General features: G+C 34.4%; 1 protein-coding gene across 2 annotated transcripts in view; it reads right to left on the bottom strand.

Annotated features, from left to right (window-relative positions):
• The window catches only part of LOC126828374 (UBX domain-containing protein 7), a 33,486-nt gene extending 10,706 nt beyond the window's left edge, over positions 1 to 22,780 (bottom strand). The window contains exons 1-10 of one of the 2 annotated variants that reach the window (XM_050558149.1): positions 22,716 to 22,780; positions 18,202 to 18,361; positions 16,336 to 16,400; positions 13,966 to 14,034; positions 12,280 to 12,413; positions 9,409 to 9,555; positions 8,891 to 8,981; positions 6,767 to 6,820; positions 3,785 to 3,858; positions 954 to 1,320 (exon numbers count right to left, since the gene is read on the bottom strand). In XM_050558149.1, coding sequence (XP_050414106.1) covers positions 954 to 1,320; positions 3,785 to 3,858; positions 6,767 to 6,820; positions 8,891 to 8,981; positions 9,409 to 9,555; positions 12,280 to 12,413; positions 13,966 to 14,034; positions 16,336 to 16,400; positions 18,202 to 18,361; positions 22,716 to 22,779 — 1,225 coding nt within the window. In that variant the 5' untranslated portion in view covers position 22,780. Of the gene's footprint in view, positions 1 to 953; positions 1,321 to 3,784; positions 3,878 to 6,766; positions 6,821 to 8,890; positions 8,982 to 9,408; positions 9,556 to 12,279; positions 12,414 to 13,965; positions 14,035 to 16,335; positions 16,401 to 18,201; positions 18,362 to 22,715 lie in introns of those variants that run through there. The other variant, XM_056102119.1, reaches the window with a different exon arrangement.
• Between the last annotated feature and the right edge of the window lie 8 nt (positions 22,781 to 22,788).

Raw genomic sequence — 22,788 nt, 5'->3', positions numbered from 1 at the left:
GCAACCATCTATATGTCTTATTTCCTTATATCATAATTATATAACTAGTACAATTTACATAATTTAGAAAGGAAACATAACTTTATATATAATTCAATTGAGCTACATTTTCATCCTATGTATAAAGATATTTTTGTGCTTTTGGATTAGTTCCACTGATTTTAATTGTCATTTAATGAAATAGCCATTATTTATGCAAACAATAACACAAAGTATAATTAACCAAAGTGGATCATGCATATAAATGATACCGTAACACGATCGAAAGTGTCAATAATATAGAATAACAACATCGCGCGGTTCATACGACAATGGAAGCGTATTTAGTAAATCTACTAATTTAGTAGAGAATCCAGACCCGTAACACAGAATCTAAACCTTGTCATATTTTCTATTAAACCATAAATTTTCATGATGTCAGCTACTCAAATCATTGGTTAAATCTAATCAGTCACGGGGAATTACATTCGCCTGCTAATTAAACAGCTTAGATAACTAATTAGTCTGTTCATTATTCAACACTGCACAGGAAGTAAACACTTGTAAATGGACCATTTTAAACTACACGACAGCAGGAATCCAACATTATTAGGTTTTTTAGTTGATACTTAACGAATTTCAACAATTTCCCAACTATGGTTTGAAACTTAACATTAAATACAGATATTCCTCATGTTGACTACACGATGCCCAAGTTGTAGTGTTTTCTAGAGGGACAATTTTCACTCCTGTTCCCCAGATATGAACTCCCAAAAGGGAAAAGTAGGGAGTCTCAAGATCATGAATATGATGAAAAGCATGACAGGCTGTATCAAGATCATTAGCTGATAGATGTGGAGAGAGTGTAATCAGATTTTATGTAGAAATGGAAGATCTGATCTATTGATTATTGGCAACAATATACTAATAACGAATCCAGAAATATTCATCTATTGTCAAGTTTTTGTACATACCATTTTTCTTTCCTAGATGAGCTTGCCATTGATGTTCTTTATCTACATGTTGTTGTTTGTTATCTAATTGTCTCACACAACTATTGTCTATTTTATGTTTACATGTAGAAGATTCAGTAGCAGACTGACCATTTTTATGATTTCTTTTAACACAATCTAAATTTACTTTTTGCAAATTGTCTTGAGATAGGGTTTTTGAACTCTTATTAATATTATGTTCAGATTCATCATCAGAATCAGAAAATGTTTCTACATCACTGTCAAAATCTGAATCTGCCGCGTAAATCTGAGTTTTCTTTGATTCGGCCATTGAAGCCTTAATTGCTGCCTCCAATTGAGCATCTTCTGTAGCATCTACTATTGTACTCTGTAAATAAACATATTTATGTAACCAGTGGCTGCCAGGCAGGATACGCCCACATTTTGCAAGAGATGGATAGAGAACAAGCTAAAAACAAACGTGATTTTTTTTGTACAATCAAGTTATGGCCTGAAATGTGCAAATATCAAAAGGGACAGAGATCTTTGGGATATAAAGATTTCATCAAAATCGGATAAAAATTGTGACCTCTAGAGGGTCCACAACCGTCGTATTACACCCTTCTACACAATTTGCATACAGAGAGCGGCCATTTTGTCGGGCAGTTTCATTTTGATTTTCCCGAAATAAGAATTCAACCTTCATTATGGTGGAATGGTGATGTATTTAAACGGTTTTTAAAATCAGAAAAAAATTGTGACCTCAAGAGAACCTGCAAGCTAAAAATGCAATTTTTCGAACAATCAGGGGCCGTAATCCAGGAAGTTAAGTTAGGGTATACGAGATTATCAAAAGGAACCAAGATCTTAGTGTGTAATGGTGATATATTCACACATTTTTTTTTTAAATCGGATAAAAATTGTGACCTCTACAGGGTGATATATTCAAACAGTTTTTTAAATCGGATAAAAATTGTGACCTCTATGGGGTCCACAAGCTAAAAACACGATTTTTTGTACAAACGGGGGCCTAATTCAGGAAGTTATGGTTCGATATGCGCATATATTGAAACGAACCGAGATCTGTGGGTTATAAACATACATTTCAAGTTAAAACCAAATCGGATAAAAATTGTGACCTCTATGGGGTCCACAAGCTAAAAACACGATTTTTTGTACAATCAGGGGCCTAATTCAGGAAGATATGGTCCGATATGCGCGAATATCGAAACGAACAGAGATCTGTGGGTTATAAACAAACATTTTAAGTTTAAACCAAATCGGATAAAAATTGTGACCTCTACAGTGTTCACAAGCTAAAAACGTGATTTTTCATACAATCAGGGGCCATAATAGATGAAGTTTTCATTGAAATCGGATAAAAATTGTGACCTGTAGAGTGTTCCCAAACAACTGTGGACGGACTGGCGGACAGGGGCGACGACAATATACGTCCACATGAAAATGTGGGCGTATAAAAACAGTCTTTTCCAAAATCAATCACAATTTGGCATATTAGAATAATTGACAGCAAATTTTTGCAAAGAATTTGTAAACATGCCATGTTTCAAATGTAATAACGAATAAATGTTGTGTTTTGTGTGAAGTTTATGCTGTTTTGATTCAGTCTGTTCAAGATCAAGTCCTACCATTTTCACAAAGATAGGTTGCCTGGCAACGAAACATACGCCCACGCAGCCAAGTCGTCCGAGCAGTCAACAAGAGTAAAAGATACATTATGTAAGATTTAGATAAAGAACTAGCCATTCTTGCTATAATAGTTCGAAAGTAGATGATGTAAAATGAATAATTTGAAAAATTCATTCAAATTACTCTATTGCAAGCGAAGAAATTAGCCTTTGAAGGTTTGACAGATGTGTGCAATAATTTCAACCACCGTACTGGTTGATCGAAGCTAAGTCTCGGTCCTCCATATTTGATTAAATCAAAGTATCGCTGAACAATTCTAATCTATTTAATATCGGAGAATTCTGATGCCATCGAGAGTTGATTAAGGCCTGGAGCAGTTAATTAATATCTAATTAATACTTTAGAAAACATTTCAGGCCTAAAGAAAGACCTGCAATAGGCAGATTTAGCTCTTGCATAATGCATGTTTAAGTAATTATCAGAAAATCATTAGAATTTGTTTGGCTTTTAGTTCTGCCCCATGCTAACATTTACCATACCAGACATTTAACATCACCGATTCAGCTGTTCAAGTTATCAAAATTCACTGAAAATCAATATACTTGTTCGTCTCAAGACCTTAAACTTTGTTTATCAATCTAAAGTCAATCGGATGATAACTTTGGTCTCTAGAGCATCCACAAGATTTTTCAAAGTGATCAAGGGCCATAACCTTAAACACTGTGTATAAATCTAAAGTCAATCGGATATCAACTTTAGCCTCTAGAGCACCCAAAAATATTTTTCAAAGTGATCTAGGGCCATAACTCTGACAGTAATTATCGGAAATCGTTGAATATCAAAAGGCGTCTTTGTCTTGTGACCTTAAACACTGTGCATAAATTTAAATCAATGGGATATTAACTTTAGCCTCTAGAGCGTCCACAAGCAATTTTGGACGCCGGACGACGACAATATACGACCACATTTCAATGTGGGCGTACACAAATTGATCTAATTCTTTATTGGCAAAATATGGAAAATTTTATTTAGTTGTTAAGTTAAAATTTGTATGGTGTAAGTAAGAGCAGCCTTTTTTCATTTGAATTGAGGCCTTGCTAGCAGTACTTCTTAAAATGTTATGTGCAAAAGTAGTTGTTGAATGGTGTCATCATGTGCAGAACGTGTGATATATTGTATAATCTAAATGTATACATATTTACCTTTTTGTGTCGTTTACATGGAGGACTATTATCACTTCCACTATCAGTTGAATGAAGAGCTAAAAATTCTGTAACTACAATTAAACAGGGGGTCTATAAAATATAAAAATGGCAGGGTTGGGTGGCTAGAGAAAACCCACGAGGCGGGAAATCAAAACCACGCCACTTGACAGACCTTATGATCAAACGTGCACATGTTAACCATTCAACCACCCAACCCTCCTACTCAGCCAAGACATTTACCTAATCAACCTTCTACATCAATTGAAATAGTTTCAACAAGCATTACTTTGTATCTGATTGCCTTTATTTCTTAAGATCAAATTAAATCTATTTTACCATGACATTCTCACGTAATTAATTTTATTGTTCTATCAGACGTTCTTCATTAATTATTAGCGATACATACAATATAATCCTCTGCTGACAACTATATATACTGTTCTATAACACCAATTATGAGCTGACATGATTTCCATACGTGTGCCATATTCTATTCACACCAATGAATTTTGTGGCGGAACTTGATCGTAGTGTGTAAATTGACAATTCAGTCAATATTTAATACAAGCTGTCATGACCGTCAAATATAAGTACGAATTGGAAACCATGCCGTACACATGTATTTGTTTTTAGGCATAATGTATAATTTGTACAGTAACATATCTTATAAAGCTTCTGATTCAAGACCTCAATACTCACAAAACTAAAACAAAGTCGGTATTGTTTAATCGAGTTAGTTTCTCTTATGGGTTGAAATATTCATAACTGTAGTTGAATATCGGATAATATTACTCAATTAATACTGGGATCCAATTTAAATCCCACTGTTCAATTTTGATTACCTAGGGTCCAATTAAGTAGTGTTTAGTTTGCCGAAATGTGTTCAATTATAAGCGTCCCGCTTAATTATCAAAGCTACACATGTAAATCAGATGAGTGAGATTTATCATTCGTGGATCATGTGTTATGTCAGTGTGGAAAATGCTGTTTTAAATTGATATATAGATACACGTTTTGATTGTGGAGGAAACGTTATGTGCATCTCTAGTAAGATTAGCTTCCTCCTGTTGCCTTACAGTCCAACATCTGTTTCACCGTAGTGGTCTTGAAAAGTAATCCTTTGACATGCCGTCGTATGTATCCTGAAAAATATTTCACTGTATCGCAACAGGTCAGTATTTAACAAAACTAACACTTATTACAGAATTTAAACATCGTACAGAGAATCTAACATCGTGCAGTAAAACAGACATTTGGTGGTAAAACTGAACGATGACCCACAACTAAGCACATCTTAATATCTGAACATCGTACGTGAAATTGAATATATGAAAACAAAAATGAACACCTTGACTAAATTAATCATGGCTCGGGAAACTGAACGGGACGCTTATAAATGAAAACATGTCGCCGAACTAAACACCAGTTAATTGGACGGTCAGTAATCAAAATTAAATGTTGAGATTTAAATTGGATACAAGTACTAATTGAATAATATTTTTCGATATTCAACGCATCAGAGAAACTAACACTGTGCGCAAGATTAAACGATTTCGACTTTACAGTATTAAGTACTAAATGCCCTGTTCCAAGATCCCTACCCCACATCCTTCATAATCAGGGCTCGACACTGCCGGCGGCCATGGCCTTCGAATTTTAGAATTTGGCCGCAGATTCGTGGCCGATTTTTAACTATCCACGGCCATGTATGGTCGCCGATTAGTGCTGGGTATCGAGAGTTATTTTTACTATCGATAATCGGTATCGAAACAATCTTATTTTCACGATCGTAATGAAGAATGGATTATGTGTTTTGAAGTCAAACCATACAATGTTTTTGTTCGTCTAATAATAAACTGTCTCATATTACGTATAAATTGTTTAAATAATGTAGCCTTGGTTCCGAATGATGAAATACCATTGATAGGCCTATGTATGTGCAGGAACCAAAATAAAATGAGCACGAGTCGATTCAAAACATTGCGTACATGAGCGCGACAAATACCAACATGGTGGACAAATCGTTGTCGATTCGTGTGCAAAAACTAAAGAAAATGTAATAGCCTAAAGAGCTTGTTATCACGAATTCGTAAATTGTTTATTATTATTAAAAAAATACAGCCTTGATTCCGAAAGAAGAAATACAAACGTTTTTGTCATCCATCATTGCTATGTCATTTATAAATAATGAATTCCATGATATGGCGATTATTGTTTCAAACTAAAGTATTGTTTAAATGTGGGTGAATTTATTTTAACATTTTTTTTAAAAAGCTAAATTGAGATTGAGACTTTGAAGTAAATATAAAGTGACCGATGTAGGCTATTGTATTATTATATATATACGAAGGATTAAGTCACAGAAAACATTGAGTCGACTCCTACGCACGCACGAAAAATAGACGAAGAGAACGATACCGGTACTCGATAGTGCTTTTAATTGGCATATCTTATCGATACTATCAATATTTTACCCAGCTCTACCGATGATATATAGCAATACTTTCAACTCTCAATATGGCTACATGCCGATTTTTTACATATTTTTTAGAATAAAAAAATTGTACTAAAAACAGTACAATAAGAATTTTCTCCCTTAACTCAATAACTGTAAGGATGCATTATTTTTGTAAAAGTAATAAAAATATTGAACGTGATGTGATAGGCAGGCCTGTAACAACATTATGACTGAGAAACAATATCTACAATAAACAGATTTACATATGATCGACATATTAAAACCTTCTAAATAAGCTGATAATATCATAATTCATGACATAAAAATTGGCCTTGGATTTTCAATTTTTGGCCTTGGATCAAGGTTGCACTTTGGCCTATCGTTGGCCAAAGTCGGCCTTCGATCGAAAAAACGAATTTCGAGCCCTGTTCATAATAATAAATCTGAGGTATAAATAAAGTACCTAACAACTATTTCTTACATACTGTAATTTGTTATGTTAAATAAAATAGTTAACTTACCACAATCACAAAATGTTAATGGATCCATCTTATGCCATGATATCATATTTTCACCTAATATCCCCCAAAAAATATAAGTAAAAATTACCAGAAATCAAAGTAATTGGTCAAAACAGTTTTATTTTCACATAGAAACTGCAAGTAAACACTCTAAAACAAGAAAAGAATGTCAGCAAGAAAGGGACATTTTAAATGTGACCTACTATAGAAATGTGAGAGAGAGAGAGAAATGGGGTTTAACGTCCACTCGACACAAACTAGGTCATTTCGGGACTAACATATGGTTTAATTTTATTTCAATAATTCGCTTGCGCGTAGGGGTCTTTAGCAGTGGGAGGAAACCGGAGGACCCGGAGAAAACCCACGAGGTTGGACAGGCGACCCTACTCCTTGTCACGTACAACCGGGGATTCGAAACCACGCCAGTCGACTCAATGACAGACTGTATGATACAGCGCGCGCACGCTAACCATTCAGCCATCCAACCCCCCCCTATAGAAATGTAGTCAAACTTACCACACCTGAATCTAACAAAGTAATCAATGATGACAAATTAGATTGTAGACTAATCAATAAGGATATATATGGTAAATAGTTTGATGTGATGAAGTAATATTCACTGTAACCTGGGTATCATTTAATCTTGTGTATCTAGCACTAATTTCTTTCTAATTCGTTTAATTTAAAATCTTTGTTGAAAAATTTGTAAAAAATCAATTAAAATCACCCAAAATCTTCTAATTTGTACTTGCGTCCAGTTAAAGCTGACTAATTTTGATAATGAGCATTCAATTTACAAGGAGCAGCTTCCAAGGAGCAGCCATTTTGTCCAGCAGTTTTGGTCTATTAGCCCAGTTCGGAGCAGAACAGTAGGACGTTAAACCTCATTTCATTTCATTTCCGAATGTGGGCGTATAAAAATGATTGCTGTTTCCAGTGACGGCACATGGCACAAAATAGGATTGACTTCTCATTATGGAGTAGTTGTTATTGTTGATTTTTTAACAAATTTAGTTATAGATTCTGAGGTTATATCAAAATTCTGCGCATTTTGCTCTCGAAACAAAATGGACAGATCTTCCGAGGAATATATAACTTGGCATACTGCTCACAGACCACTATGCCAAATAGATCATCATGGCTCCACAGAGAGCATGGAAACTGCTGCCACCTTGAAATTGTTTGAATGATCAATTGAGAAATTTTGTTTCAGATATACAACAATAGCTCAGTTTTCAACAAGTTGTATAAACTGAATGAAAATAATGGACTGTATCGCGCAAACTATCCAGTTGAAAATGAAGTCTATATTAACCAGAAAATATTGTCCCATAAAATAAAGCCAATGGTTGCCCAATTGATGGTAAGGGAAGGCTTACCAAGGATAAAATAGTTGTCTTGCAAAATTATTACGGCAGAGCCATAAAAGATGTACACGATTTGTCTGGTATGATTAATGGCACATGGGCAATATTTTTTCATTATCTCGATGACGGTAAGCCACATAACAATCATTGTCCAAAAGGCAGTTTCTTGTTTCCATAGCAACGGGTACCCCCAGGAAAATGATTCGACCATTTTTGCATTACTCACATGATGTATTCTTAGATGTGTAAATATGGTAATATTACCCCCATTTTTTTTCTCAAAAAATTATAATTTTCTACTGTCCACCTCCTTAATTATAAACAGATCGGCTAAACACATCCCATGAAATTAAACGGTTCATCTAATTGATAAAAAATTGGGGCGTTTAGTGATTGATACACGCCTCTTGGGAAATTATATCGACTATCTAATAAATAAAAGCCGTAGATTGGTACACACCGCTCCGGGAAAATTACACAGTCAATTACACGGTAAACATTCAACTACACAATAGTACTAAGTACATCATTTTTGGAGTTTACAATTTTTAATGACTATTAAATGATAATTAAGAAAGTAAACCATATGTATAGTTCTCAAGTAAATGGTACCCAATCTACAGTGCTGTAACTTAACAAAAACCAAATCGGTATCTTTTATCATTTTGATAGCCTGTGAAGTATTACTCTTTTCCATATCGGTAATCTATTGAATGACAAATGTCCTAAAATAAACTATATAAAGAGATATAGATACCTGTAACAGGATCAATTATAGCTATATATGGCCATTCTTGTATTTTATAAAACTGTATATATTTCTTTCCCTCTTCACTATCATGATACACCTTGAAAACAAAAACAATTATAAAACAAATCATTACATATCAAAAAAACCTGTTTTGTACATTGATACAGGAAAAACTTTGTGACATCTGTCAGTTACACTGTTCCAAGTAACTGGTGTATGCTGACTATTAGTCCCCTAACTACAACACATGAAGTCTACAGTGCTCAAATGGTTGCTGTTTACTATCCTAAGCAGAAAATGCTCCTTATCAAAATTTTCCAAGACATTCGCCTAATGAACCACGTTTGAACATTCTACCTCAAATTTTAGTAAGCTTATTGTTATAGTGTTGCAAAATCTTGACCAATCAAATTGCTTATCCCTGCTTTGACAGAGAAGAAATGTTGATTAGGCAGACAAACCCATTTTAATAATCCCATGCTTTTCTCGGAAATAGATTCATGCATAAATGCTATTACACATACCTGCCAAAATATGAAATGTTGTGTGACTATTCCTCTTACAGCATTGTGACTCCACACATCTCTATTTAATACTTGACATTGAAATTCTTGTACATTTTGAATGTTAACAAGTAGCCATTTTTTCTTGTTGGTACCTGCCTCTCTAGCCTGTACATGTGTATATCAAATAAAAGTCTGTAATTTTTCTTTGCATTAACTAGATAACAGGTCTACCACGCACATTCATCTATGTAAATAATTATTCAACAAGTAATAATACACTTGTTGTCCCTCTAGAGGTCACAATTATTATCCGATTTTGATTTCAAATTTTGTGAAAATCAGGCCAAAACTGCCAGAAGAAATGGCCGCCACTCTTACGCAAATAGTGTATAGCATCTGGTATATCAGACCTCTAGAGGTCACAATTTTTATCCGATTTTGATTCGAGTTGAAATACATGTTTATAACCCAAAGATCTTAGTCCCTTTCGATATTCGCGCGTAACTTCCTGAATTATGGCCCTTGAATGTACAAAAAATCATGTTTTTAACTTGCCGTTCATGTAGAGGTCTCAATTTTTATCCGATTTAAAAACCAGCGGCTGCCAAGCAGGATATGCCCACATTTTGCTAGAGATGGATAGAGAATAAGCTAAACAAAAAGCAATTTTTCGAACAATCAAGGGCCATAATTCAGGAAGTTACGATCCAATACGCGCGAATACCGACAGGAACCAAGATCTTGGGATTATAAATCAAATTCTGATCAAAATTGTGACATCTAGAGGATCCACAACCTTGATATACCACATATTTACACTATTTGCGTACGAGGGGTGGCCATTTTGTCCGGCTTCACAAATTTCAAACTCAGCCATCCTAAAGGTGTAACGGTGATATACTAAAACGTTTGTCTTTAAATCAGATAAAAATTTTGACCTCTAGTGGGACCACAAGCTAAAAAACGTGATTTTTCTTACAATCAGGGGCCATAATGCAGGAAGTTACGATCCAATATCCGCAAATATCGCCAGGAACCAAGATCTTTGGGTTATAAACATGCATTTCAAGTTTCATCAAAATCGGATTAAAAAAATGACCTCTAGAGGGTCCACAACCTTTAGGTACCAGATGTTTAAACTATTTGCGTAGGGGGGCGGCCATTTTGTCTGGCAGTTTTGGTCCGATTTTCATGAAATTCAAACTCAACCACCAACAATACAGTATTACGGTGACGTATTCGAACGTTTTTTTAAATCAGATAATAATTGTGACCTCTATAGGGTTCACAAGCTAAAAACGTGATTTTTCGTACTATCAGGGGCCATAATCCATGAAGTTACGGTCCGATACATGCCAATATCGAAATGAACCAAGATGTTTGGGACGACCAATTTTAATAGTCCCCTGCTTTCTTTGATAGGCGGGGGACAAAAAACTAAAGAAAAACCTGTTCTAATTAATAATTTGAACATAAATTTATCTTTTGGGGGTCTTACCACCGTACGTTTACTTTGCAATGTCGAAAAAGATCTTGCATAACAGGAACAAAACACTTTGAAACCCATTTAAAAAAAATATGTAAAACCTATCAGCCCGACAGCTTATTGTCTGCCAGCTTGACTTAAGGAGTGGTTGTTATATCTTTATCGAATGGTTAGGTGGTTTTGGGAACATTGTGGGGTTTAATCGTACAACAGACTCTGCACTTAAACTGCAGAAAAAGAAGGTTAATGGAAGATAATCCAACAATATTTTAGCTTCAATATGTATGGCAAATGGACAGTAAGTAACGACAAATACATTCTAAAAATGGGCCCTCCCTCTACCAAGTTAGATGACAAACGTGGCTTCAAAAAATAGATTTTCTATATCTTGGGATATTTCCTTATGAATAGAATTTGAAGCAAATTTTTGATAGATTAATCAGAGGATAAATGCGGTCAGTAGAGTGTTCACAAGAACTTGTGGACCATAGACGAAGCGAAGACAATATTTCCATTTGGCTGTAGAAAAACCTTGAAATTTCTAAATAGCAAAAGGCCCAACAACTAAATTCAATAGGATTCTTTGTCTCATGAACTTAAACACTGTGTATGAGTTTAAAGTTAATCGGATGATAACTTTTCAACCCATAGAGCATCCACAACTTGAAAACGAAATGAAATGAAATGAAATGAAATGGGGTTTAACGTCCTCAACTTGAAAACACTGAAAATTAATAGGCTTCTTCATCTATGAAAATGAAACACTGGTTATAAATTTCAAGTAAAAGAGCTGACAATTATAATTTTTTTAAGTGATCAAGGACCATAACTCAAAAACGCTAAAAATAATAGCCGTCTTTGTGTCATGAATTTAAACACTGTGCATAAATTTTAAGTAAATCAGATGACAACTTTAGTCTTTAAAGTGATCAAGGGCCATAACTCTGTGATTATGTGAAATAACGTAAAATAAATAGGATTCTTTGTCTCATAAATATATACACTGTACATACATTTCCACAAGTAATTGTGAACACTGGACTAGCATATGAACAGGTCAACAAAAATATTCAACCACATTTCTATGTGGCCGTAAAAAAAATAACTGTAGTAAAAATTCTGAAGTGGCCCGATATCTGTGTGTGTTATGTAAAACAATCAGTTACTAATTTTTCAATCAATTTTGATAAAATGCAAATTTGATATTGGATTTTCAAGATTATCTGGATTTAAATTTGCTTTACTAACATACATGACCACATGTTAAAGAAGCATATATATTGTGGATAATTTAAGGTGTCATCTAGATATAGTTTTAATAACCATGTTGGGAATAGCAGAGGAATACAAACAGAAACAAATAAAACATGTTTTAGAAATTTCCAAGAAAAATTTGAACTTACTTTTTGAAAAGTGCCTTTAAATGTAAGGTCTATAGGTGGACGAAATAAATCTTCTAGTGTTCGTTGTTTTGAAGGATTGGTAGTACTACCACTTGTACTTGCTGACCCCCCCAATAATTTTTCTTCTTGTTGACCTGACAGTATATATATAAAACAAGCGGTTGTCATGCAAGATATAACCACAGATTGACAGAGAACAAGCTAAAATAGCGATTTTCATACAATAATGGGCCATAATGGAGGATGTTACAGTTTCGACCAACGTCAATATCAAAAGTAACTGAGAATTTTTGATACAGGAAGCGGCCATTTTGTCTGACAGTATTGGACAGATTTTCACATAATTCCAATGCAACTCTCATTGGGGTGTAACAATGATATGTTAGAATCCATTTTTAAATTTGGATAACATTTGTGACCTCTACTATGTCCACAAGTTAACAAGCAGTTGCCATGCAAGATTACCCACATGTTGCAAGAGATGGACAGAAAACAACCTAAAAAAAAAGCGATTTTTCGTACAATCAGGGGACATTATCCAGGAAGTTATCAAAAGGAATCAAAATCTCTGGGATATAAAGATATATTTTAAGTTTCATCAAAATCAGATAACAATTCTGACCTCTAGAGGGTCCACAACCTTGGTACCTGTATTACATACTTTTACAATATTTGCGTACAAGGAGCGGCCATTTTGTCGGGCAGTTTCGGCCTGATTTTCATGAAATTCGAACTTAACTGTACAATCAGGGGCCATAATCCAGGGCATGAATATCGAAAGGAACCAAGACCTTTGGGATATAACAATATATTTTAAATTTCATCAAAATCAGACAAAAATTGTGACTTCTAGAGGGTCCAAAAGCCAAAAACGTGATTTTTCGTACAATCAGAATACATGCCAACATAGAAAGAAACCAAGATCTTTTGGAGATAACCTTATATTTTAAGTTTCATTACAATTGGATAAGAATTGTGACTGGTAGAGTGTCGGCAATATGTTCACATGAAAATGTAGTTAAAGAGAGAGAGAGAAAGAGAGAGAGAGAGAGAGAGAGAGATGGGGTTCAACATCTACTCGACACATTTCTGGAATAACACGTTTCAATTTTATTTCAATAATTTGCTTGCACGTAGGGGTCTTTAGCAGTGGGAGGAAACCGGAGGTCTCGGAGAAAACCCATGAAGTTGGACATGCGACCCTACTTCTTGTTGTGTAAAACTGCGGGGAATCGAAACGTCAGTTGACTCAATGACAGACCTTATGATACAGCACACGCATGCTAACCATTCGGCCATCCAACCCCCATGTAATTAAAAACAAAAGAGTTTTATATAAAAGATGGTTTTGTGATACCCACAACTTTGTTTTTAACCACTCTGCCAACTGGTGTCTAATAAACTTGGATCCTACTAAAGTTTATGTTATTCAAATGGTTTTGGATTCCTCTCTCTTTATTTTTATTCACATGAAAATGTTGGTGTATAATAAAAATACAAATATGAAATCTTCCTCCTGCATCAGATTTTTGGTAAGGATTGTCTGATAACCGGAATAAATACTAAAGGTAAAAACTTAAAGATATATATAATACTACCCTCCCTTCTCTTTTAGCTTACACAAAATGTAGGTGCTTTTTTAAAGTTATATAATGCTTGCTACTGATTTAATAAATTATAGCTTACGTGTTTCAGCCTGGAAGTCTCTAAAACCATCAAAAACTGATGCTGCTGGCAGTTGTCTTCCTCTATACGCTACAAAAATATAAATTAAGTCTACAATATATTGTATTTTGCATTGTACAGGATGCATGGGGTGAGTTATCAATCAAAGAGAAAATTATTACTGCAGATGAATTGAAATGGTGTGATATAGTAGTATCATTTCTTTTGTGTTAGCAATGTAACTGTGACCTAAACTTCACTACATCATGGTGTATTCCTACCATGATAAAGATGATTTCATTCTCTTTTAAACACTTATATTTGAATTTTTGTCAAAATCAGATAAGAATTGTGACCTTTTTGATCAGAATTTGGTTCCCTTGCGGAATTAGCCGTCACTTTTGGGAGGAATGCCCAAGCTCATTGGATTCAGCGGGTTGAATTCTTATAGAAACGATGGTTCAGCTGGAGGTTGTGTGTTCAATCCCTGCATTGGCCGAGAAAGTTCCCATGTGGAGTTTCCAGCATGGTTCCCCCTTGTCAGTGATGTGGGACAACGTATGGTCATTCGGATGGGATGAAAATCCGAAGTCCTGTGTACACATTGGCATGCACGTAAAAGATCCCTTGTCAGGAGGAATTCAATATCAGAGTAGGCCGTAATGCTGTTGTGAAGGTAAAATTTCCCTCATAGCACACTGTATGGCGTATACCTGTCTTCATTAGTCCAGTTGGAGCAGAACAGTAAGACGTTAAACCCCATTTCACTTTATTTATAGAAACCACCTTCAAACCAAGAGAATTTGTCACAAATTTTACCCAACTAAATAACCAGAAAATGCCTCGTGGAGGCCACCTTGAATATTTAAATTATCTGACTCTTACATATCGCATCTTTAAATACTGTGTATAAATTTCAAGTCAATCGGATATTAACTTTATCCTCTAGTAAGTCTTGAGTATCCACAACCAATTGTGGACAGCCGGCCAGGGGTCATGACAATATACGAACACATTTTAATGTAGGCGCATTAAGAGTGAAGCCAGGTTTATTGTTACAGTCTATGATACATGCCTCTATATTCTTTGGATTGGCGAAAGTCAGAAATTATCATCACTTATACCATGCCATGGTTTGTAAATGAAAATCTCAAACTGACCTTTCATCAAAGTCTGATAATAACTGTTGTTTGGTATGTCAGAGACATTTATAGTATGAAATTTAAATGAAATCTGGTGGGGAAAAAATGTAACCCAGGGTGAACAATGGATGATATTAAGTCCACATGCATGCGCCCACAGCAGTCAATAAGAGTATTTTTTCTATAGTCGTTAATGAATCATTAAATACACTAAAATCTGATTAAAAGTAACAACTCATTAAAGGGACTATAACACTCTTGCTGGCTTGACAGCTCCAGAAAATAAAAAATAGCCTTATTCTAAGTACTAGATGTGTTAAGTGTCCTACCTGTTGTGTAAATTATCCATTAAATCCTATTTTACTTGTCCAGAGGGTTCAAAATTATTTTTAAATCTAAGTCACATTTGAAAAGCTTTACGTCTGGCTTTTCAAATCATTTAGTTGAATTTTTCCAATTTTTAAAATTAGGTGTTTTAAGATGAAATTTGTATCATCAATTAATTGGAATATTGTAAAATAGTACAATATGTTGACCAGAATAAAGATTGGGACATATTATTCAGTTACAACAAGAGTGGTATTGAGCCTTTAAGTAATTATCAGAAAATTATTAGAATTTGTTTGTCTTTTAGTTCTGCCCCATGCTAACATTTAGTATACAAAACATTTAATATCATCGATTTAGCTGTTCGATTTCAAAATTCATTGAAAATCAATATACTTGTTTGTCTCAAGAAATTAAACTCTGTGTATCAATCTAAAGTCAATCGGATGATAACTTTGGTCTATAAGGCATCCACAAGATTTTTTTAAAAGTGATCAAGCGTGATAATTCTAGCAGTAATTATCGAAAATCAATAGGTTTCTTCTTCTCGCAGCCTTAAACACTGTGTACAAATCTAAAGTCAATCGGATATTAACTTTAGCCTCTAGAGCGCCCACAAGATTTTTCAAAGAGATCAAGGGCCATAACTCTGGCAGTAATTATTGGAAATTGCTGAAAATCAATGGGCTTCTTCGTCGCATGACCCTAAACACTGTGTATAACTTTAGGCTCTAGAGCATCCACAAGCAATTGTGGACGTCGGACGGATAGGGGGTGACGACAATATAGACCACACTTCAATGTGGGCATATAAAACCAGTAATCCTCCCTTTTATGACCCAGTTGGTGGACAGAAAATTATTTCTTTTTAAAGAACGGTCTGGAATTGTTGTAAATATGATAGATTTGTGTATCTTATTACCTGATACAGGACTATCTTCCACTAAAACTTCTCTCTTTTGTGGAATGGGTGCTCTTATTGAAGATCTACAAGTAAAATAAATTGATCAACATTATTAAAGAGACATAAGGGCATGGATAATCGAATATCAATAGGGTTCAATTAGTGCTAGATACACAAGATTAAATGATACCTGGGTTACAGTGTATATAAGCTTACCCTTCAAAAAAAGTAGGGGATATTCAGAAACAATACAAAACTGTGGAAATGCACTGCTACTGTTTTTATTAGAGGTAACCAGTGTATGTTAATAACAGGCCAATTGCCTACACATGAACATAACACACTAAAGCAAAGATACACTAAACAGTAAATCTTATGCAAGAACCAACAGGAAAGCAAACATGGATAGATAAACCAGCACACGGCAGTTTTCATCAACCCTTCCTTGAAATGTCAAATTTGACAATGAACCCCTCCCATGTGCAGCTCAGTGGTTCTGTTGGGGCGATAAGTTCTTCATCTCCGAACATACTCTCAAAGCATGTCAAATGTCCATGACTATTTATCATATCGCAACCTGCATTGGTATTTGCATTTCATTATCCCTTACTTTTTTTTAAAGAGTATATTTTGAAGGGTTTTTAAAATCAAACAAAAATTGTGACCTCTAAAATGGTCCACAAGCTAAAACAGTGACTTTTTGTACATTGTACAATCAGGGGTAATAATTCAGGTTACAGCCCAATAATAATAATAATCTATTTATAAAGTGCTGAAAATCCAACAAACAAGTTGCACCAATATTGAAAGGGGAGAGAGAGAAATGGCGTTTAACGTCCACTCTACACAAACTAGGTCATTTCAGGACTAACACATGGTTCAATTTTTATTTCAATAATTAGCATGCACGTAGGGGTCTTTAGTCGTGGGAGGAAACCGGAGGACCCGAGGAAAACCCACGAGGTTGGACAGGCGACCCTACTCCTTTTCACGTACAACCAGGTAATAATATTGGGTTATATAAACATATATTTCGAGTTTGGTCAAAATCGGATAAAAAATTGTGACCTCTAGAGGTCCACAACCTTGGTAATAGTACTAATACATGCTTTTATGCTATTTGCATAATGGAGAGTGGCCATTTAGTTGAGAAGTTTTGATACGTAAATTGAATATAGATTTGTTTTTAGAAAAGTGTACCTATTTATCGTTATTTTTTTGGTGGTAATTGCATATATTAGCCTATTCGGAATAAGACATTCTCCATAACGCAAAGTAACAAATTAGCAAGAATTAAAGTTAACGGGAGCCTAATTACCCCCATTTCCTACTGGGACCTCATTTGACTTAATTCTGGCCGTTCGTTTTAAAACGCATTAAAGCAAGAATTTCATATTTTCTAAGAAAGTCAAAACATAATTATTTCTGTCTTTTGCTCAATAGGTTGTCAACTCACTATTATACCTTCATAGGTATCATTCTCACACTTAAAAAACATTCACAATAATAATAACACAATTACATTGTACCTCCCTTGTTTTTCTATCCCCCTCCCCCCCATGGAATAGCTATTTTCAAACGTTTGAATTTGAAAATGATATTTTTGCCAATTTCTCTCCTGGCAATAGTGAGTTATAGGATTAATAGGATTATTCTTTAACAAGGTAGGACTGTTTATAGATACCATCTATTTTAAGGCCTTATTTTAATACATTTTAAAAATATGAAATTATCACTTTAAGAACTCTTGCTTTAATTACAAATTACGAGATTCAGCAGAGTGATTTTCCCTTTTTCTGATTTCAGGAGAGCTTTTTTTTTTTTAACTCTCCAGGAATCTATTTACGTGAAGGCTTGATATAATAGCAATATGTAATAACATACTGTAGATCATCTACATCATCATTCAGGGGACAAGATGATGAAGCTACTTGATCAGGACCATCTCCTTGAGCTTCTCCTCCATCCATATGCATTCCTATAGCCATTTCTAAATTATAGTCACAAGCTTCTAGCAACCTTTGTCCAACATCTTTATTAGCTCCTACAATGTAACAATAAATATCTATTTAGTTAAAATCACCAGAATTTCAATGTAATTTATTGTTTGATGATCAGGGGGATCACGGTGGCTAAGTGGGTAAGACGCTGGCTCGCTAACCTGGAGGTCAGGAGTTCGATCCCTGCATTGGCCGAGAAAGTTCATCCAGATATTCTGGCGTGGTTCCCCATTGTCAGTGATGCAGGACGGAGGGCCTGACAAAGACAGCTGTCTAGTCGTTCGGATGGTACGAAAAACTGAGGTCCCGTGTACACGTAAAATCCTGTGACAGTTAGAATTCGATATAAGAGTAGGCCGTAGTGCCGCTGTCCGGGCAAAATTTCCCTCATAGCACACTGTATGGTGTATGCCTGTCTTCATTAGCCCAGTTCGGAGCAGAAGAGTAGGAAGTTAAACCCCCATTTCATTTCAGTTTGATGATCAGTGTGTTTATTCAGACCACGATTATATAAAGAAGAGTAATCTCTCTGGCCCTCACTTTTACCATGAATTTGAAAAGTCAGGGAGCAACAATTCACCTACCATGGACATGGTACAGATAACAGATAAGAAACTTTCATATTCATCGCAACTTTCTGATGGATTTTATCAAGAATATCAAACAGAAAAAAGAAATTGGTCAAAACCTTGCTTTAGTTATAGAAAACCCCAACCAAAATATAATAAAAGGAGAAAAGTCTGAATGAAACTTATTCTGTTGGAATCGGATTGACTTTGAAAATTAAGAAAAAGAATTAACTTTGTTACAATTCATTTTGTTCTATTAAGAGCAGTCTAAAATGTACATTTTAAAGCTAGCACGGTAATATTTGTTCATAAGATATGACATTTTTTGTTATTTGGGGTGGTAAACTACATATTAATCACCAAAAATATACCAATTGTATTTAGCAACTCTATGTTCCAAACTTGGCCCAAAAGCATGATAATAAAAGGTACTGCTGACAACAAAGTTGAATTTTCTCAGTTATGCCTGCATGGATTTTCATCAAATTTGGCATGAACAATATACTACAGAAAATTTTTTGTCTATAGACTGTGGTTTGGTATTCATGGAAACGCCAAACCAGCGTTTGCTAAGCAAGATACGCTCACATTTTGCAAGAGATGGATAGAGAACAAGGTAAAACAAATGCGATTTTTCGTACAATCAGGGGCCATAATCCAGAAAGTTATGGTCTCAAATGAGCAAATATCAAAAGGGACATTTCTTTGGGATACAAAGATATATTTTTTAAAATAAAGTTTCATTAATTATAGGAGCTTTTATGTGTGACATTCTTCTGGTGGCCTTTTTAAATAAAATATATAAAAAAAATATGTGTAAACGTATTGTAAAATGAGAAATCAAAGTAAGAATTCCCGTAAAATATTATTGTTTATATCGCGTGCGTCTAGTTAATCGAGATTATTCGTAAAATACTGTGTGCGTCCGACTGAAAAAAAATAGTAACACACGATAAAAAGCAGACGAAATTGTTTTCTAACGAAGAAATAAGAATTAAAATGAGTGGGACTTCGGATGCCACTGCCAAGAATTGGCTTCAGACATACATGTAAGGCCTAAGCAAAAGTCTACATTTAGAAATGTTCACAGCTACCTGTAGCCGTGCTAAAATTCTAAAAAAATAAAATTCTAAAAAAATCTTAAGAATGAAATCTAATCTAATCCTTATAATAATCCTTATAAGACATATAGAAATAGATTTCACTAAAAATAAAACACACTTATATGGATATACTACTTCTGAATTTATTAACATGCTACGTTTCGATACACATACAGATATCGTTTTCAAGCAAATAATGATAATCAACAATAAATGTGGTACAATATATAGGTAACAAGTGGAAACCATTTAACAGAATAATCAATAATTAATTCTTAATCAGTGTGCGTTAGTGATGAGAAGTGTCTGTGGTCATAAGTGTATGACCCCCCCCCCCTTTATTTCATCTTGTAGTTAAGGTCTCACTTGTGATGATTGTTTCTATCTCTGACTTTCATCTCATCTTATAGTTATGGTTTCATATAGTTAATTAGCGTCTTGATGTTACGGTTTCATGTAGTCATTACCCTCTAATCTCTTCCTTTTGTATTATTAGTAGTCAATTATCCTCTAATCTCTTCCTTTTGTATTATTAGTGTTATTCTTTCATCATGTTAATTTACATAACTTCTTTGATCTTGATAATGCGTTGTTGATAGTATTGATTATTCTGTTAAATGGTTTCCACTTGTTACCTATATATTGTACCACATTTATTGTTGATTATCATTATTTGCTTGAAAACGATATCTGTATGTGTATCGAAACGTAGCATGTTAATAAATTCAGAAGTAGTATATCCATATAAGTGTGTTTTATTTTTAATGAAATCTAATCATTTGTTATAAATTAAAATTATAATAATCTTGTTATTTAGGTGTTTTATGTTGAAACTGAAAAACTGCTAATCAGTTTTTAAATTTGCTAATCAAATTTGGCAAAACTGGACTTTTTGATTAGCAGTGCTGCTAATCATCTGTGAAAAATTACTGACAGCCCTGGTTCTCATCTCTGAACCAAATACTGAATTAGAAATTGATAAAATGGACACAAATGTATTGTTCTTCATTCTTGGTTGCAACAGTAGAGATAAACTGACTGTATTAAAATTTCACTGAGTCCCAAAAAATGAGCCAAGACGATTTATGTGGTTACTATTAACAGGAAAAAAGGGTTTTAAAAAATATTCACAGCTTCAACTTGATCATAATTTTATGCTTTCTGTTACTGGTATTCATACTCCATCAAGATGAAATTTAATAAAAATGGCTTATGTTTTACTTTGTGCATCAAACAACTATTTTATCATTATTTGATACTGAATGAATAAAATAAAAGTACCGAGTTTTGTCACGATCATCCAGTATCTCTTTTCCATTGCCACTTTATTGTTAAATAGACGTTTTAGTGCCTCCTATAATATTACATACAGAGTTACACCCCCTGTAAATAGGAGATAAAATTAGCAGTGTTTTTTTGTTCATGTGCTTTTTTGATAAAATAAAATTAATTCATAGATTTTATTCACAAAAATGGATAAATATTATCGAATGCATCACAATGGTAGACAGTAGTATCGAAGGTTGGTACAAAATGACAAGTTTACACTATTTGCTGTTACTAATGATCACCAATCAACCGATGTTTTAAAGAGCCGACTGTCACCTCAAAGCTATAATCCTCAATAGTTGTTTATTTACTGTTACTAATGATCACCAATCAACCGATGTTTTGAAGAGCCAACTGTCACCCCAAAAATAACAATCTACCACATTTTATAGACAAATTTACTAAAAAAATTATTTAAATTCGCAATAATTTCATGTCGCAATAATTTTTTCCCTACTATAGAAATTCGTAATAATTTCATGTCGCAATTATGTTTCACCACCCCAACTCGCAATAATTTCATGTCGCAATAATTTCATGTTTTACAGTAAATAGGATAGACCATTTAAATCTTTTCTATTAATAGTCCTGGAATTAATAGATAACATCTGTTTGGTCGTAAAATACATAATAAACTTGACCAAATTCTAGTTCGGGCCATGAGCACGGATCAGTATGATCCACTATTGTTTTCCTCAATTGCATACGGCCATTACGGGTCTGGTAAACCTGACGTATCTTTTCTATATCAAAGTTTTTGTAAATATCGGTTTGTGGCATTATTCGGTAAACCTTACACATATATCGGTTCCATTTTACATATAATATGTACAACCGTAACGGTATTTTATAAAAATAACACACAACAATGGCCTATGGGTTTCAGTAGGCCTATACGGGCCAGGGTCTGCGCATGACCGCTAATGACGTCAAAAGGGAAACCCGTAAAAGCTCCTATAGAGCCCGATAGGAACTATCAGTGGTCATCGTCCACTCAGAGACGTACAGTTCCTAAAAGAATGCTTTATCGCAACGTTTTTAACTCGTTCTCGTAGCTATGGCTAGTGAATAATACTAGATCTTTGTATCATCTGGAGAATATCTTTCACCAGGGTTAGGGTTAGGTTTATAAATTACATGTCAAACGTACAAATTGAAGCTGTAACAACGGTGGATTGTGGCTAAAACTATTCTGAAGGGTTAGGGTTAGAATTGTGGGTATAAACTTGGCCTATAAACACTGACAAGATATTCTCCAGATCGGTCAAGAGCTAGTATACCATCTAAACGTACAATAAACACTATTACTCATACTATTTCTCGGTGATGATACTGATACAATTAGAGTTTTTGTCTCAGAGACCTAAATGAAAAGAAAGAAATGGTCTGTTTTAAACCTGTAACTGCACAAAACTGTTCCAACAACGATTCGTTCACTCCACAAACGGTCGCCATCTTCATTCGCGCCTT

The sequence above is a fragment of the Patella vulgata genome, chromosome 7 (assembly GCF_932274485.2).
Source record: "Patella vulgata chromosome 7, xgPatVulg1.2, whole genome shotgun sequence".
In the NCBI taxonomy this organism is placed as follows: domain Eukaryota; kingdom Metazoa; phylum Mollusca; class Gastropoda; family Patellidae; genus Patella; species Patella vulgata.
Note: the sequence above shows the minus strand (reverse complement) of the source record. Positions and strands in the feature narration are given on the sequence as shown.